This window comes from Euleptes europaea, chromosome 9 (assembly GCF_029931775.1).
Source record: "Euleptes europaea isolate rEulEur1 chromosome 9, rEulEur1.hap1, whole genome shotgun sequence".
Classification (NCBI taxonomy): Eukaryota; Metazoa; Chordata; class Lepidosauria; order Squamata; family Sphaerodactylidae; genus Euleptes; species Euleptes europaea.
Genome location: NC_079320.1, coordinates 30,735,872 through 30,753,407, shown reverse-complemented (window position 1 = coordinate 30,753,407; position 17,536 = coordinate 30,735,872). Strand labels below are relative to the sequence as shown.

The 17,536-nt window shown below is 40.8% G+C and overlaps 1 protein-coding gene across 1 annotated transcript in view; it reads left to right on the top strand.

Moving 5' to 3' along the window:
* Positions 1-17,536, top strand: part of SEC24D (SEC24 homolog D, COPII coat complex component) — a 67,757-nt gene that overhangs the window by 14,140 nt on the left and 36,081 nt on the right. Inside the window, exons 8-9 of the mRNA XM_056855949.1 lie at positions 9,179-9,317; positions 16,203-16,318. Of these exons, the coding sequence (XP_056711927.1) occupies positions 9,179-9,317; positions 16,203-16,318 (255 nt within the window). The remainder of the gene's footprint in view (positions 1-9,178; positions 9,318-16,202; positions 16,319-17,536) is intronic.

Sequence of the window (17,536 nt, the reverse complement as noted above, 5' to 3'; positions counted from 1 at the left end):
AAGATCCAGCTCTAATGGATCATACATGAAGCATGTGAACCATGGTTTATGAAGACTGAATCTGCAGACAGTTCAGTGTTATGATTCTTTTTAACAACAATGCTTTGGGTAGTAAAGGGGAGAGACTGTGGCTCGGTGGATAAATAGAGTTGTTATGTCCCTCTTCGCCACCAGCGGGAGGTTTTTGGGGAGGGGAGGGACTTCAATGCCATAGAGTCCAATTGCCAAAGTGGCTGTTTTCTCCAGGTGAACTGATCTCTATTGGCTGGAGATCAGTTGTAATAGCAGGAGATCTCCAGCTAGTACCTGGAGGTTGGCAACCCTATGGATAAAACATCAGATTTGCATGCTGAAGGTTCTAACTTCAAACCCTGGTATCTCTAGCTAAATTGATCAGGTAGTACATGCTGTGAAAGATCTCTCCCTGAGACCCTGGAAGCCACTGCCAGTCACAGCAGACATTTCTGATTTTGATATGGCCTGAGTTTGTATAAGGCAACTTCATGTGTTCAGTGAGTAGAATATGTTCTTCATAACCAACCTATAGCAACTGTAGAACAGGCAAAAGGTGTGGCAAAATATCTTGACTACAGTACAGTAAGAATAGGATGGCCCCTATGGATGATTTTGCTAACTGACCTTCTATTTGAGTTTTGATCTATAAATTATATAACAGAATGGTTTTTGTTTTTCGTGCATCTTACTTTATAATCTGAACATTATCATTCTAAAGTGGAATAATGTTTGATATTTAGTTGCTTACGTTTATCATAATAATAATAATGTAGTAAACGTAATAAACGGCCTAAAACCTAAGGGGAACTACATACATGGGAAACTTTATACAATTTGCTGCTTTTAAAGATGTCATGAAAAACCTTTATGGACATTGTAAAAATGAAACAACACCCTTCTTTGATAATTTTACATATACTTATTTATTATTTAATTGTTTCGTTTGTACCCTGCCTTTCTCCCTAATGGAGACCCAGAGTGGCTTTCATCGTTCTCCTTTCCTCCATTTTATCCTCACAACAATCCTGTTAGGTAGGTTCGGCTGAGAAAGTGTGACTGGCCCAAGGTCACCAGCAAGCTTTCGTGACGCAAGTGGGGATTTGAACCTGGGTATTCCAGAGTCCGCCACTCTTAACCACTCCACCGCACTGGCTCTCATGGTTCTGTTTTATAACTTCATACTTGTGGCCCTTCTGTATTTTGGTTCGGATGGGTCAGCACATTTTCCCTTTTTAACTTTGCAACGGAGAAGACTGACTTTTGGTAAAAACAAAACAAAAACAAAAGAAAGCGGGGACTTCAACAGTCATGACAGTGGACTGGTCAAATGTTATTTCACAATAACACAACAGCAATTACAGATTTTTAAAAACTCCAGTGGCTGGGAAAATGGCAGTCATGGCTGTAGGAAAACCAGATTGGCCTGCCCTGCATTGTTGTGAATAGGGTTGCAAACTCCAGGGGCCCCCTGGAGATCTCCAGCTCTTACACCTCATGTCCAGACTACAGAGAATAGTTCCCCTGGAGAAAATGACTGCTTTGGAAGGTGGACTCTATGTAGGGTTGCCAGCTCTGGGTTGGGAAATGCCTGGAGATTTTGGAGGTGGAGCCTGAGGAAGGCGGGGTTTAGAGAGGGGAGGGACTTCAATGCCACAGAGTCCAATAGCCAAAGCAGCCGTTTTCTCCAGGGGAACGGATCTCTGTCGCCTGAAGATCTGTTGTAATAGCTGGAGATCTCCAGCCACCACCTGGAGGTTGGCAACCTTAACTCTATGGCATTGTACTATGCTGAGGTCACTCCCCTCTCCAAACCCTGCCCTCTCTAGGCTCCACACCACCCACCCCCATTTCCAGATATTTCCCACCCCAGAGCTGGCAACCCTAATTATGAAGGAATACAATCAAGCAGGCTGCTGAACATCCACAAAGGGGGTCAGTGGACAATAGAACCCCTCAACAAACAAATTGTCTTCCTGTTCTCAACCCACAAACAGGATGTGAGCTGAACTGGTGGGTGTTTGAGCTTTCTTAGTAATCTGCCATCTGATTTGGTGGTTGGTTTATTTTGCCTTTCTAAGGTAACCCACATTTTTCTGAATATTGGGCTGGATTTATGTGTCAGAAGTCTTATGCAAACTCCCTCTTCATAGGCGCCATGTACACATACAGTGTCTGCTGCTGCTGCTGCTGCAAAAAAACCTTTTAAAATGTATAGTTTGTTGGTTCTTGTGGGTTATCCGGGCTGTGTAACCGTGGTCTTGGTGGGTTATCCAGGCTGTGTAACCGTGGTCTTGGTATTTTCTTTCCCGGATAACCCACAAGAACCAATGAACTCTGACCGTGAAAGCCTTCGACAATATTTTGTATAGTTCTTTGTCCAAATCCTTTTCAGGGTGCTGCTTCAGTCATGGCAAAATGTTCGTGAATCTTTTACAAATTTACTTGGTGGATCCATGTTAGTATAAGAGAACAGAGAGAGAAGCATCTTGTCTATGCCTACCCACTGAGTTACATGGCTGAAGTGGTATCCACACAGGAACAGGCTTCTGTGGTTTCTGTGTTGCTGGCAGAGCTACTGATTCAGGCAGGTTTCCCCTTAGTTACCCTGCCCTAGTCCCCTAGCAGCCGCACTTCCCCTGTCCCAGGCCAGCAAGTCTTTTTCAATTTTCCTTAAATTGGTAACTGAATATTATATCTATATGAGGTGTATAACAATATCTGTAACAAGCTCTCTGAATTCATTTCGAAAAGAATGCTTCTGGCCCTCTCTGTTGCAGAGATACGTCTTTCCCTTTTTATCTTTATAACAGAAGGGGCTAGAATCTTATTGACAGTCATGTGGGTGGAAAAAAATGCTTCTTAACAGCATTGAACAGATAACCTGTGTGGAAATGGCCTGAGTAGCATTTTAAAGCTAAGTATCCTTAAATTCAGCTTGCACAAGGCTCAAGGATTGTTTCCAGAATGAGTTCCAAAGTACCAGGACACTCTGAATTGATTTTGGTTCTTCTGGTGGATACATCAATGGATACATCCAGTGTAAGAGCACTAAATAAGAATTTTGTAGTTTAAAAGGTCTTTCTGGGTTGTTGTTTTTTTGTCAGTGATTACCAGCAGTGACATTACTTGGAGAAGGAATGGATAGCTTTTTAGCAAATGCTCATGGGGCCCCGAGTGTAGCAGCTTGCATGAAACCACAGATACATTAAGCTGTTATCACTGTATTTACAGCTGTAAATGTCACTAATCCAAATATTTCAGCTGAGTAAAAGCTATCAGGTATGAAAAAGTGAGAAGCTTCAGCCATCAGTTATTTTAACGACTTCCCAGTAACAAAGTTAAAACTACAGCTTCTTTTATTAGCTATTACCTGTCACTTCTGCATACACGGTTTGTTAACTCTCCTTTCAGTTCCTTCGTTCTGATTGCTTATTCTTGCTGACATTTTGGAGATCTGTGGTCTAGGGCAGTTTCTTGATTATCATCTTGCATTCCAATTTCATGTTCCCACTTCTGTTGCAACTGCTGACCTTCCCTTGATAAACAACGTGGCCCAACTTCCAAATAACAGTCAGCACTTCAGAGCTGAGAAGTGGCTGCTTGTGCTCTTTGGTATTAAGCACCATCGCTTCAGCTCTGCCATTGTTAGAATCTGTATCTTCTAGTCTGCTATCCTATACCAAGCACATCACAGTTGGACAAGAGAGGGAAGAAATATTCACCACACAGAACAACAGAATTACTGAGATGGAAACTGTGCTTAGAAGATAATGTATACATAAGATATCGTAGGGAGTGGATGATTCTGCCAACAAAGATTTTTGAAGATGGACTTTGTGTAGTATCTAGTTGCCCGGTATTCTATGCCCAAAAACGCATGGTCCCTTAACCCACTTTATTCCCTGTTTCAGCCAGGATCAAATTGACCCAGGCTGGGGGGAAACTACGCATTACCTTGAAAAGCAGGAACGAAACTGTATGCAAATCCATCCATGTAAACAGAAAGTGCGGGAGACGTGCACAGTTCCTGTTGAGCTTGCAACACCTCCGCCCCCCAGTGATTGGTAGTTTCCCGGGGCAGGGAAGGCCCTCATTGGTCAATTTGAATTGACCAATCACCGGTGGCGTGGGGGGTGTGCCAAACTAAACAGGAACTTTATGTCTCCCGCACTTTCTGTTTACATGGATCGATTGGCACAGTTTCGTCCCTGCTTTTCAAGGTAATGCGTACAGTTTCCCCTCCAGCCCGGGTAAATTTGATCCTGGCTGAAACAGGGAATAAAGTGGGTTAAGGGACCATGCGTTTTTGGCCTATGTATTTTCAGTGTTCAGTTAGACCAATATGTTGTAACACTAGAAAACTGCCAGTGACTGGATTAAAGAATGTATTCCTTTACGTGTAATAATTTTCATTACAATCAGCTCACTCTTCCAGATGCTTTTGGAGGCTTTAATTGTACAGCTTGTTCAAAAATAAGAAGCATTTCATATAGAGCAAAATGGCTGAATAGTTCTTTGAAGATGAATGTAAGTCAGCTTATGTCCAAGGACTGTTAAGATTGTGCTTTCAGCTATTCTAGTATCAACTCATAAATGCCATAATAGCCATTCAAGTGGTGTTGCTGACTGTGGAATGTGATAGTAAACCTTTAACTTTATGTGTTCGCTAATGTTGTCATGGTTCCCTTGATTTTGTTCTCTGGTGTTGTGGCATGCCAGTTGGGGTGCTGTACCCATTGACCATATATGAATTTGTTGAATGCCTAAGTGTGTATGTGTTGCCTCTTACCAACATCTGGGCCATCTTTACAGCATTATATCCCCCCGGGCAAAGCAGTGCCCTGGGGCCCCAACCTACACAACCACTCACAGGAATAAAAATGTAAATGGTCAATAAAATTAAAGATATATTTATTGGTGCTTCCATAATGAACAAGTCCTTTCTTACATTCAGTATTTATTAATATTGTTCATTATCTTTAGTAAAACACATGCTAAATATGCATTTTCCAATAACAAATATTTATAGTTTAGTATTTATTTATTCATTGACAGCAAGTAACAATATACATAGATTAGCATGGGGCCCCTATGCTTGTGGGGGCCCCGGGCAACTGCCTAGTGTGCCCTTGCGTTAAGATGGCCCTGACCAGCATGCAAGTTAAAGATTAAAGAAGATGAGTATCAGCTATTCCTGGGATAGGGCCAGCTTTTTCTTACTAGCAATAAGAATGGTATTAAGCAATTACCCTTAATAAGAGAATTTTGACTGCTAAGGCAACCGGTTGATACATTTCATATACTTGCATGATGATGTGTCTTTGGCCACATGATGGGTTGGATCCTACGGAAGATTTTCCATATGTGCAATAGCTAAAATGATTCCTTGCGGTTTGCTTATGCTAAATGAAAGAAATTGTACTCTCCACTATCTTTTACACATGTGCACAAGGTACAATTTCAAAACTAAATACAGCCACCTGTTGTTCGTTCCACTGCTGCATATACACATTGGTATTTTGTTAAAAATTATATTAAAGCATTTTGTTGCTGTAGTTGTGCTAGTGCTTGTGCAAGCAGAACCGAGCTCAGTACATTTTCCTTTTCACCTCCCCCACCCCCCGGTCACTGGGTCCAACCCTCTGTTTTTTCAAATATTGAGATATGATATCTGTATCTTGCTAATGGAGAAGGGAGGAATACCTAGGCATTTTATGATTGTTAATGCAACTGTAACCCAAAGTGGCAAAGTTCGTGAACTGTGTGTTTCTAATAAGGCCATCTCTGTTCTTGCCTTGTGTAGAGTTGAATGGTGCTTGCATGACCTCTAAACTATTCTAACAGTTTATGTGTGGAATTATCCTTTAAATTAATTATTGGTTCTCAAATGAATCCAATATTTATTTTAAATAAAGACAAAGCGGGCATTCTTAATATCAACTGTGAATATATCTGTTTCCCCGTAATCAACATTCATACGTAATGGGATAGTAAGATAAATTAGTAATGCAGGTTGGATATTTCCCAGCTTCGTTAGAAGGTGATTTTAATCTTCCTGTCCTGAGGACAGTATGAATTTTACCTAGCGGAGGCTGCAGTAAACCAGCCCTCTGAATTATTTTCATATCCTAGTTCACAGTGACACCTACAGAGGCTATGGTGCATAAAATTGCTTTCTAAAATGTGCCCTGTCTACACTGGTAGCTACAGTTGGGATTACAGGAGTTTGAATCTGTTATTTGCATACAGTATGTATGCAAAAGTGTATGTTTGTTAATTCCATAACATTAATGTGTATAATTGAACTTCCAGCCAGGAATACAAGACTCTGACTGTGTTCTTGATGGTTTAAAATTAAAGTTATTTTATTTAGTAGTAAAAAAGAAACGATGTGCTACAGTTTGAGTGGGAGCATAACTTTTTGAGTGGGAGCATAACTTTTTACAGAGGTGATTAATTTTGTATTGGACATACTTCTTGTGTTGGCTTTGGGAAAACTGAGGTGCAAACCTGAGTTAAAATCCACAAGAGACATCAAAGAAGCACAAAATCCTGCCAAAAGAATTTTCTATACCAAGCATGGGCTTTCCCTCACTTGCTTTTTAAAATGTGGGTTTTGAAAGGAAGCTGACGAAAGAACTTTGAAGAGAAATTGCGGAATTAATATTTAGCAGAAGGTTTGAGTTGATTCAGGCCTTAGTTGGGACAATAGTTCCTTCTCACTATACAGCTTAAAATCTTCCCAGGTTTGCTATTATTTATTTTAAAATGGCCTCCTCTTTTCCTTCTAAAGAGGGTCCGGGGCAGTTTATAAACTGAGAATATCCAGCATCTTTGGTTTTGAGGTTATTCAGTAAAAATTAATACAATAAACATTGCTGAACCAAAGGAGAACATCCACAAACCCTGATGCCTCCAACTACAAGCAGCTTTTAGATTTTTCCTGGCTGTCAGTCAGTTATATTGGTAATACATCCATCTAAAAATAGAGCACCTGTGCTGGAAGTTGGGTGGTAACCTTTCCTCCCAGGTGTTTCTATTCAACTGTTATGCCATCTTGTGAAATCAGGTGAGGAATTATGGTTTTTAATGCCCTGAGAAAAAGGAAGCCGCCCTGAGCCTAGCTGGCTGGGAAAGGTGCGGGGTATAAGTAAAATTAAAAAATAGTTTTGAGCAGCTAGGAGATGAGAATAAAAAGTGGCATATTGCTCTTGTAAGATTTCACTGTGTTCATCTTCTGTACATATACTTGAGTTGTGCATTGGAATAGCAGACTGTACTTCTGGCATTTCTTGGCCTTTGACCCGAAGTTTTTAAAAAAGTTCTATACGTGTGTGTAAAAGCTATATACATCATTTTAGGATAACCTCCATTTAGATCCCCCCAAAAAGTTAGAACACACAAAAAAAATCTTAGTTTTTAAGGATCACACAATACTATATTGTTTTAAGTGTGACAGACTAACAATACAATCTTATGCAGAGTTATTGCAGTCTAAACCCATTGGAGTAACTGCATAGGATTGAAGGCTGTTATGGTTGAATAACAAGATCATTCCTGCAGTGTGTGACATTTTCATGGTTTTACAGAACCATTTGTCTGGCAACCTATTTGACATTGCTTTGTGTTGCAGCCTCAGGCCTGTTCATTTCTATTGGGTTAGGTGAAGATTTTGCCATGGAAATGGATTAAGGCTGTCCATAACAATTCTTAGTTCTTGTTGATCAAACCCAGCACAAAGAACCAATATGCTTGGCTTCTGCTGCTGAAGACACAGACCATGAGGCCAGTTTGAAAGTGGTTTGTCAGATAAAGACTTCAAAGGAAGGTCTGTGTCCATGTGCACATAGCTCATTTGTATGGTGGTGTTGGTCAGTAACAGTTGCTGCTGCCGCCGCCTTAAGTTTGTTGCTGAATAAATAACAAGATATTAGCTCCCCCTCCCCATTTAGAGTACACCAAAAAAATCTGATCTCAATAAAGAAATCTTTTTTGGAATAAGCACATTCTTGATAAAGACTTCATAATTTCAATAGTCTCTAATTCCAAATAAATGTGTCTAGCGTGCCGTCAAATCACAACTGATTCATGGCAGCTCAATGAAGTGTAACTTCATTCAGTTTTTGAGGCAACAGATGAGTAGAGGTGGTTTGCCATTGCTTTCCTCTGCATAGCAGCCCCGGTCTTCCTTGGTGGATCATGTTTAGCTTCCAAGCTCTGGTGATATTGGGCTAGTCTGGGCTGTTAGGGCTGCTAAAAAATCAGTCTTGCCCAGGTATAATTCTGTAGGACTGCCTTAGTGCTGATTAATCATAACATTCAGCAGCCCAAGTTGAGCATTTGAGCCCTATTCATTGTAGTAGTGGTGATTTGTAGAGTAAGATGGACAAAAGCAATAAGCTGGATCACATCCTCTAGTTTATTAGAAATTTAGAACCTTGATTATATTTTACCATTATGATCTCAAGGACAGAGATGGTTTGTAAATGGATTGTATGTGTGTGTGTGTAAAGTGTCGTCAAGTTGCAGCTGACTTATGGTGACCCCTTATGGGGTTTTCAAGGCAAGGGACTAACAGAAATAGCTTGCCATTGCCTTCCTCTGTATAGCAACCCCGGTATTCTTTGGTGGTCCCCCATCCAAATACTGAGCTGACCCTGCTTAGCTTCCGAAATCTGACGAGCTCAAGCTATACCATGCTGCCTTCCCTCCCTGTAAATGGATTACCAAACAGCAAACTGGAGGAGAACAAGAACATCTTCGAAATAAAACAAAATAAGGGCATCACTCTAGACTGCAGATGAATTCTTATTTTTAAGAAGTTTACAGAAAGATTTTTAAAAAAAAGATGTATCTTCTATTTGAAGTGTTACAGCATATCCCTTTAGGATTTTACCACCTCATTCTAGTCTATGTGTAAACCATGCCTGCTGTCCTTTAAAGACAATTGGGATATATTTTTTAAAAATGTATACAGCCTGTATTCATTTACCTTGATTTGATTCTGCATTAGTAAGCATGAGGCAGGGAAAGAGCTTTGAAACGGTGAATGCATCCAGGGTGAAAGAGACTTTCTGTTATTAAATTAACATTTCAGGGCTGATGGGTGGGGATGTGAAGATTTTTTAAAAAATTAATGACATTGTTCTTCCCTTTTCTGCAGACGCCACTTTATCTGGTAAACCACGGGGAAACAGGGCCCATTCGATGCAACAGGTGCAAAGCATATATGTGCCCCTTCATGCAGTTCATTGAAGGCGGAAGAAAATATCAGTGTGGATTTTGTAACTGTGTGAATGATGGTAAGTTGTGTCCATTTGATATATTTCCCAAAATCAGCCACTTCCAAAAAACAAAAACAAAACAGCACTATGTATTAAAAAGTATTTGTTTTGCTTTCATCCCAACCCTAACTGCCTTTATTTGTCAGTAAGTCATGTTGATTACACTGGAATTTACTTCCCGTTTAGTGATTTATTATTGCGGTCGTTGATATTTTTATTCTATGGAGTGTGCAGTTGCTAGTGCTGCTGAATGAAGTTGAATGCAGATATTTTGAACAGCGTTGCTTTCTGTAGTGGGCTTTGCTAATAACATGTTAGACCCTAAGAGAAGGGGTATTCATGGCTACTAGTAAAAATGGATACTAGTCATGATGCATACCTATTCTGCCCAGGAACAGAGGAGCATGCCTATTATATTAGGTGCTGTGGAACACAGGTAGGATGATGCTGCTGCAGTTGTCTTGTTTGTGGGCTTCCTAGAGGCACCTGGTTGGGCCACTGTGTGAACAGACTGCTGGCATTGATGGACTTCAGTCTGATCCAGCATGGCCTTTCTTATATTCTTATGTTCATTTTATTGAAATCTCATCTAGTACAGGATGAAACATATTGACTGTCTTCTTAAGGAGTAAAATAGCAAGGCATTAATTTATAAAGAGTCGTTCTATCTGACACTTAAATCTGTGAGGGGGTTTTGAGAAACCTTTTTGTTTTGCCTTCCTCTGTATTACAAATTATGACTGCTGTGGAGCTGTGATGTAATGGAAATTTTTACTTATTCAGTTATAAAGTATTTTCATGTGCTGCTTTTTGGTATAAAAATACATACAGTGATTTAGAAAAATTAATACCAGAAAAACAGCAATATCAAAAAAGAACCATCAGCAGAAATGTAGTTCAGAAAGATTAGATTTGCTGCCGCAGCTGTCTTTAATCACCAAAAGCAGATCAAAAAAGGAAGGTTTTTAACTAACTTAAAAAAAAATGGAGATAGAGCTAAAAAAAATGTTCTTGAGGGAAAGTGTTGCCCAACTTCAGGATCTCAATAGAAAAGGACCTGCATCTTGTAGCGGTCAGTTGTGCCTCCACATAAAATGGAAAACACGCAGTCTGATTGATAGAGCTTAAAAAAAGAAGCTGGAGGGTAAGAGGTTCAAAACTGATAAAAGGAAGTATTTCTTCACACAACGAATAGTTCAATTGTGGAACTCCCTGCCCCAGGATGTGGTGATGGCTGCCAACTTGGAAGGCTTTAAGAGGGGGGTGGACATGTTCACGGAGGAGAGGGGTATTCATGGCTACTAGTCAGAATGAATACTAGTCATGATGCATACCTATTCTGTCCAGGATCAGAGGAGCATGCTGAATATATTAGGTTCTGTGGGAACACAGGCAGGATAATGCATAGGCATGGGGGCAGCAACTGAAAAGACTTGAGCCAGGACTGTTTCTGAATGTGGCTTAGATAAGGAGGCTGCTGACAGTAGACCTTGTGGAAAAGGTGGTGTTTCAACTATGTGGGCCCCATTTCATGAAGAACTTTAAAGCTAAGCAGCAACACCTTGATCTGGGCCCAGAAATTAACCAGAAGCCAGTGAAGGGATCTCAGAATACAAGTGACATGGTCTTGCCCAACAGCACCAGATATCGAATGGGGTGCTGCGTTTTGTACCAGCTGCAATTTCTAACTCATCTTCAAGGGGGGAGCCCTATGTAGAATGTAGTATAGTAATCTAGCTTCTCAGCTACTGAAGCATGGATCAGCATGACCAAATCAGGCTCCTGTAAACAGTGTGGAAAACAATATGTATATATTTGCTGAGATTGAACCTTTTTCTCCAAGACCAAGCAAAACTCCCAAACTCTTAACAGTGTCTTTCCGTAAAAGCGGCACACCACCAATGGTAGGTAGAGCCATCCCATTTAAAGTAGTAGCCCAGCCAGTGTCACCTCGGTCAAATCTGGATTTACCTTCAGTTTGTTCTCCCTCAGCCACACCACTGCATTCAGACACTGGGTCAGGACAGAAATAGCTTCAGCTGGAGGCTTATGCAGAGTAATATATAGCTGTCATCAGCATATTGATGACAACCTACTCTAAAACTTCTGACTATTTCAATATAGCTATTAAACAACATAGGAGCTAACACAGAGCTTTGTGGCACCATCTCCCCCCCCCCCCCATGTCAGCTCCCAAAGAGATAATTCAGCATCTGCCACTGGAACATTTTGTGAGCAGTCTGCTAGAAATACCTGGAAACATCTCAGCACTCCTCTGCCCAGACTTGCCTCACCTTCCAGGTGCCTCAGCAGTATTGCATGGCACACTGTCAAAGGCATCTGACAGATCTCATAGCAATATGTTCTCCTTGTCTTTCTGGAGATGGAGGTCATCCACAAGCACCACTAAAGCTATCTTATCCCAAACCTAGAGCTGAAGCCCAACTGAAAAGGATCAAAGGCAGATGGAGAGCCAGTGTGGTGTTGTGGTTAAGAGCGGTGGACTCTAATCTGGAGAACCGGGTTTGATTCCCCACTCTTCCACATGAGCAGCGGACTCTAATTTGGTGAAACCGGGTTGGCTTGGCATATCAAAACCAACTCTTCTTCTGTTTCTCCTTCAAATATTTGTGGAGTTTATCTGCCACTACCCATCCAATAACCTTTCCTAAAATGGAAAGATCTTTCCTAAAATGGAAAGATCAAGACAGATCTATAGTTGGCCCAGTCCTGCTTGTCTAAAGATTCCTCCTTCAGTAGAGGTCTGGTAACTGCCTTTTTCAGTGGCTTGGGAAAACCCTTTACATTAAGGAGGCATTACAAATCTTCTGAATGAAAGAACCCGGTGCCCTTCTACAGGATGTTACAGGCTAAAGAAGACATGGATCTAGATTGCAACTCCCTCCCAACCCATGCATTTCCCTGCTAAACTCAGTGGAGTCCCTTGCTGCCACTGGCTCTCTTTTATCTGGATTGAGTGTTTTTCTGGATTGTGTTTAAGTTTATTCACTTTCTTCCACTCCATTCTTGCCTCCTTGGGATGTATTCAAGGATACCACCATTTCATATGGATTCAATAGGAGAGAGAATTTGAGTATCATCAGCATACGTCACTGATCCCCTGGGTAGCTTCACCCAGTGGTTTCATGTAGATGTTTAATAGCGCAGAAGACAAAACTGAACCCTTAGAATGCCGTAGAACAACCTCTGTGTCGCAGGGTAACTGCCTCCCAGCAATACTTCTGAAATCTGCCTTCCAGAAATAGGCTCCCAACTAAGAAATATGGCCTGGAAGAATCCATAGTCAGAGGTATGAAATGCTTCTGAAAGATTCAGGAGAATCAACAGATAACGTTCTCTAACTGGTCATATTATCATGATATTTTCCATGACCCATGTATTTCTTCCAAACTTCTCCCATTATCCCAACCACCCCTAACTCCCAACTTAGCTAGTGGCTGTATCTTTTGCTACATCAAGTGATGAGGCAGCAGGTTGGCATCAGTCGTAGCTTTTTGTTAGGCACTATTGGGACACAGCTGAAACAGTACCCCAGTAGTAGCAGAAGAGCAGCTAACCCAAGATAAGTAGGGTTGAGTGGGAAATAGATTGCCGTTCTCTAGTTTGGTTTATATATCTGAACCAGATAACAACTTGGAGTGATGATGCTCACATTTGTAGAAAAGGTGAGCATTATGAGCCAAGGGGCTAGACATAGTTCCAAGGATTTTTCTCAAAGGAGGTTGCAGTAGCCTATTAAAAATGTTGAATAGCTCCACTGAATGACATTCTGCAAGTGCAAGGAAAAGAATGATTTCTTTGTTGCCAATACTGCTGCAGAATATGTTCTTTTCTGGGCTTTTGCAGAGCAATCCACAAGGGAAGAGCAGAATGCCCTTAGGAGCTGGTGTGACCCCGGCCACCGACATTAGTGCCACTTGCGCTGGCGAAACTGGCACTAATGCCAATGCAGGGCCGCTTACGCCGGCGCTAGGGAGCGGCGGTGCAGCATGAGGCAGGGGTACTGGTCTCCCGTGCAGAGCCTCCTGCTGCTGCCAAAGGGGATGTTCCCGGGTGCGGGGCTGACTTTAGACAGCTCCCTAAGCCCTTTCGCCCCAGGAACGTTCCCCTCTTACAGGCACAAACTTGCACCTGCAAATATCATGGTGTAGCCCCATGAAACACTGTGGAGCCGTTTCATGGGGCTTGGGGGGAATTAATTTTCTTATACCTACTGCTCCACTGCAAGCCGCTCAGGAGGTGGCGTGGCTGCGCCAAACCCAGGCGCTTCTTAGCTATCCTCCCCCCTTAGGATTGCGCTCAGAAGCTTGTGTTTTCCTAAGAACATGCTGTTTTCAGATGCAAGCAATTGGACCAAGAAATAAACTTCTGTCTTAATGTGTGGAAAGAGCCAAAAGGGTTTATACTGCGTTTATATGAGCTTAGCAAGGATCACCAAACAATTTAAATATAACTTACTTGAATCCTTTGGACACATCAGTTCTGTAATATAACACTATTCCAGTAATTTATGTCTCAGATGTAATTTTATAGGCTGTGTCGTTTTGTTTTCTGAATTGGTTGCACGTGTATTTTAAGTGAAAATACATTTTACTCACCTAGCGAAGAACAAATGTTTTCTTTATCATCTCCCTTTATGACAGTGGGTTTTAATAAAATAAATCATCATACGTTTACTGTGCCAGGAGTTAACTTTGCACAGGAGATGCCATCCCATATTTGTCGAATTGCAATTGCATGTGACTCATAAGTATGAGCTCCTAAGCTTTTGGCTGGATCCCAAGATTTTGCCAGAATGAGACTTTCGAGACATTTGTATCAAGTTGGATTTCCTCAGCTGGATCAAAGTGGCACAGAGCTTTCCCAAATACAGTAATCTTTTCAACTCTGAAACATGAACCTCCAAAGACTTGTGCCAATTCTTGTCTGCTTCAAAGCTTAATTTGAGGAGCTCATAGAGGGTAGTTGGCTACATAGGCTGTTATTCAATATTAAGTTTTCACAAATGCCTGCTATGCGCATAGCAATAAACTACCAAAACATTCTGTTTGCAATATCAGTTTAAAATAATAATTTGCACTTATGCATGGCACTTTCATTTGAGTTCTTTTATGTACAATTCCAAGGAATACCAGGGTTGCTATGCGGAGGGAGGCAAGGGCGAACAACCTGTGCTTAATCACTTGACTTGAAAACCCTACGGGGTCGCCAGAAGTCAGCTGTGACTTGACAGCAAAAAAAAAGTGTACAATATTCAAGCAAAGATTTTCAGTAGGAGAAGGAGAATGGCCTGGTAAAGCATAAGAAGTGGTTGCAAAAATCATGTCAGGCATTTCACTAACCATCCAGCTGAATTAAATGTAAGGCTTACCTTCTAAATGTAAGCCAGCATAGCTTCTAGGATTCATCTGCACAGTCCCCCCAAAGTGCTTCTGACTTTCACTGGTAGCAGTGCTTCCATTCTTGAATTTGTGCTGATACAGTCTACACTAAAGAGACCTTCCTGATTCTGTAGCACAATATCTTCTCTGCACTATCATGATCCATTTGAAACCTGTGTGGGTGACAAAGGAGGTTAAATATACTGCTTACTCACACATTCTGCATAGTAGTTACAAAGCTGTCTCACCATTGGTCAGTCTAGTCCAGTGTTATCCACGCTGATGCTCAGGAGGGTCTTTCCATAGGATTGAATGTGGGATCTAACCAATGTATTCTACCACTGAGCCATGATCATCTAAGTTGGTCCAGGATCTTTTCAAAAGCTACCTTTTTCAAATGATGAGGCTTCAGAAATATATACAGATTAGGTCTGCATGGCAGGGTGATTCTGGAATTCATGTTCTCTATCGTGGCTTGTATACCAGCTCGATTCGAGTCCAGTAGCACCTTAGAGACCAACAAGATTTTCAGGGTATAAGCTTTCGAGAGTTGAGTCGTTCCTCAACAGATACCCATCGAAGGGCGATTTGACTCTTAAAAGCTTATACGTCGAAAATCACATTGGACTTGAAGGTGCTACCGAACTTGAATCTAGCTGTTCTACTGCAGACCAACATGGCTACAACTCTATAAAGAGACTTTATAGAGGTCTTTATGAATGGCTTTTACCCTTGCGCTCACCCCTCTGATGACTTTGGGTCTTTGTTTTAATTATGCATGCCGTCTCCAAACGTCAGAGGTCGCCTTGCTCTCCCCCTGTGTTTCTTCACGCTTTTGCTTGTGTTTTTCAGAAACCTGTTTTATCTCAAATTTGAAAACATGGAAAAAATGTGGGAAAATGCAGGGAGAGAGTGAGGTGACCTTTGAGGGTTGGAAATGGCATGCATAATCAAAACAAAGACCTGAAGTCGGAGGGGTGACCTCGAGGGAAACAGCCATGCATTAAAAGGCCTGAGATTCTATTAGGAAAATTGGATGATGAGTGTATCTTTTTTTAGTTAATTGGGAAAAAAATTACAAAATGGTATGTGCTTGGCAAGTATTCAGCTGAGAAGTTAGGAAGACCTTTTCTATGAACAGAAAACCAGTGTCACAAACTATGTCCACAAAGGGCCAATGGCTATAACACACTTGCAGCCTCAACTGCTGTAGAGATGCTTGGTGAGGATTCTGAGATTTTGGCTGAAGTATATTGCAAGCGAATTAGCGCATTTAATTTTTCTTACTGAGTTTTCAAGTAAATACTGTGCTAGAAAATGCACTGCAGCTTTTGATCGTGTAAAAAGACTAGTGTAGAGTCATGAAACTTAATTCAGTTCCTATATAAAATTTACTGCTAGCTATAAGCATATTAAAGCCATGCTGCAAGATGTTCTATTTGTTCATCTGTGTTTAACAAAGGAAGAGAAATTAGCTTTCTTGTTTTTCTTTTTTCCGTAGTCCCTCCATTCTATTTTCAACATCTGGACCACATTGGCAGAAGAATAGACCACTACGAAAGACCAGAGTTATCTCTGGGATCATATGAATATGTTGCTACTTTAGATTATTGCAAGGTAAGTCTGTTCAGTATGAAAACATTTTGTAATGTGTGTGCCGGATCAATGTGAACCTTTCACAGGGGGAGGGAAGGCATGGGATTATACAGGATGTTTAAAAAGCCCCATGTACCATTAAATATTTATTGGAGAACTAGGAGCACGGTGTTTTAGAGAAGCTTAAATCCAGTAAGTGTACATAGGATTGTTTCAGTAATTTCCAATTACATTCTCAAAACCCAGTTAAACTGAAGTACTTAAATTGATTGTAAATTATAATTATATAAGGTATAGTCAAAACAAAACTGAGCGTGGTAAATTGCACTGAAACTGCATAAAGTCAAAAGAAAGTCAAGTGTGGTAAATTGCACTGAGCCTGCATAAAGTAAATTACCCATTGCTTACAGTTTGCCAAGTGATTCCTCACCCTCAAGAGCTTCTCCATTTGTTTCAGTGGAGTAACTATATCTGTTTCTTCTAGCACGGATTGCTTTCCTCTGTTGACATAAATAGAGAAGCCTAGTTGCTTCATGTTATGTGCATTTGAGCACTCACAGGCCTCCAGGATGACAGTGTATGAGTTTAAATTCCATTTTTTTAAAAATCAATTTATGGACTGCCTGCCATACCTTTTTTTTAAAATGATAGTCCATACTGTAAAGGTGATAACTTGTGTCACTGATGTGGTACATTTATGATTTGGGAAGGTTGGGTTCAATACAATAGAAGTAAAATAATGTACTTCTCAATATGTTTAAGGGAAAACCATAACTTTCCTTTATGCTTGAATAACAATGAGGATGAACAGTTAGGGAATACGTTAACCAATAACAGCTGTTGAGTAGTGTTGTGCTTCTTTGGAATGGAATGAATTTAGCAAATGTGAAGTATCGTGCTTTTACTGTAAATGTGGCAGGAAGTTAGCCAAAGTCTTTTAATATACTGTTATGGAATTTAACAAGAAGAATTATTTTTTATTTTTTGCAAGGCTGTTGCAAATGCTGAAATTGGAGCAGTTTTTAAAAGCTCAGCTCTCCCCTTAAGTTGCTGAAGTTCATTTACTTATCTGACTGCTCTGGATTCACATGGGCATAAGCAACAGGCAAATAAAGGTGCTTATAGTAAATCTACGACTTAACAGTTTGCTAACGCGAATCTGCATTTATGTATCTGCACCTCTGTTTTAAGCGCAATATGAAATTTACTTTCATGTTGCCCTCTTCACAATTAACCTGT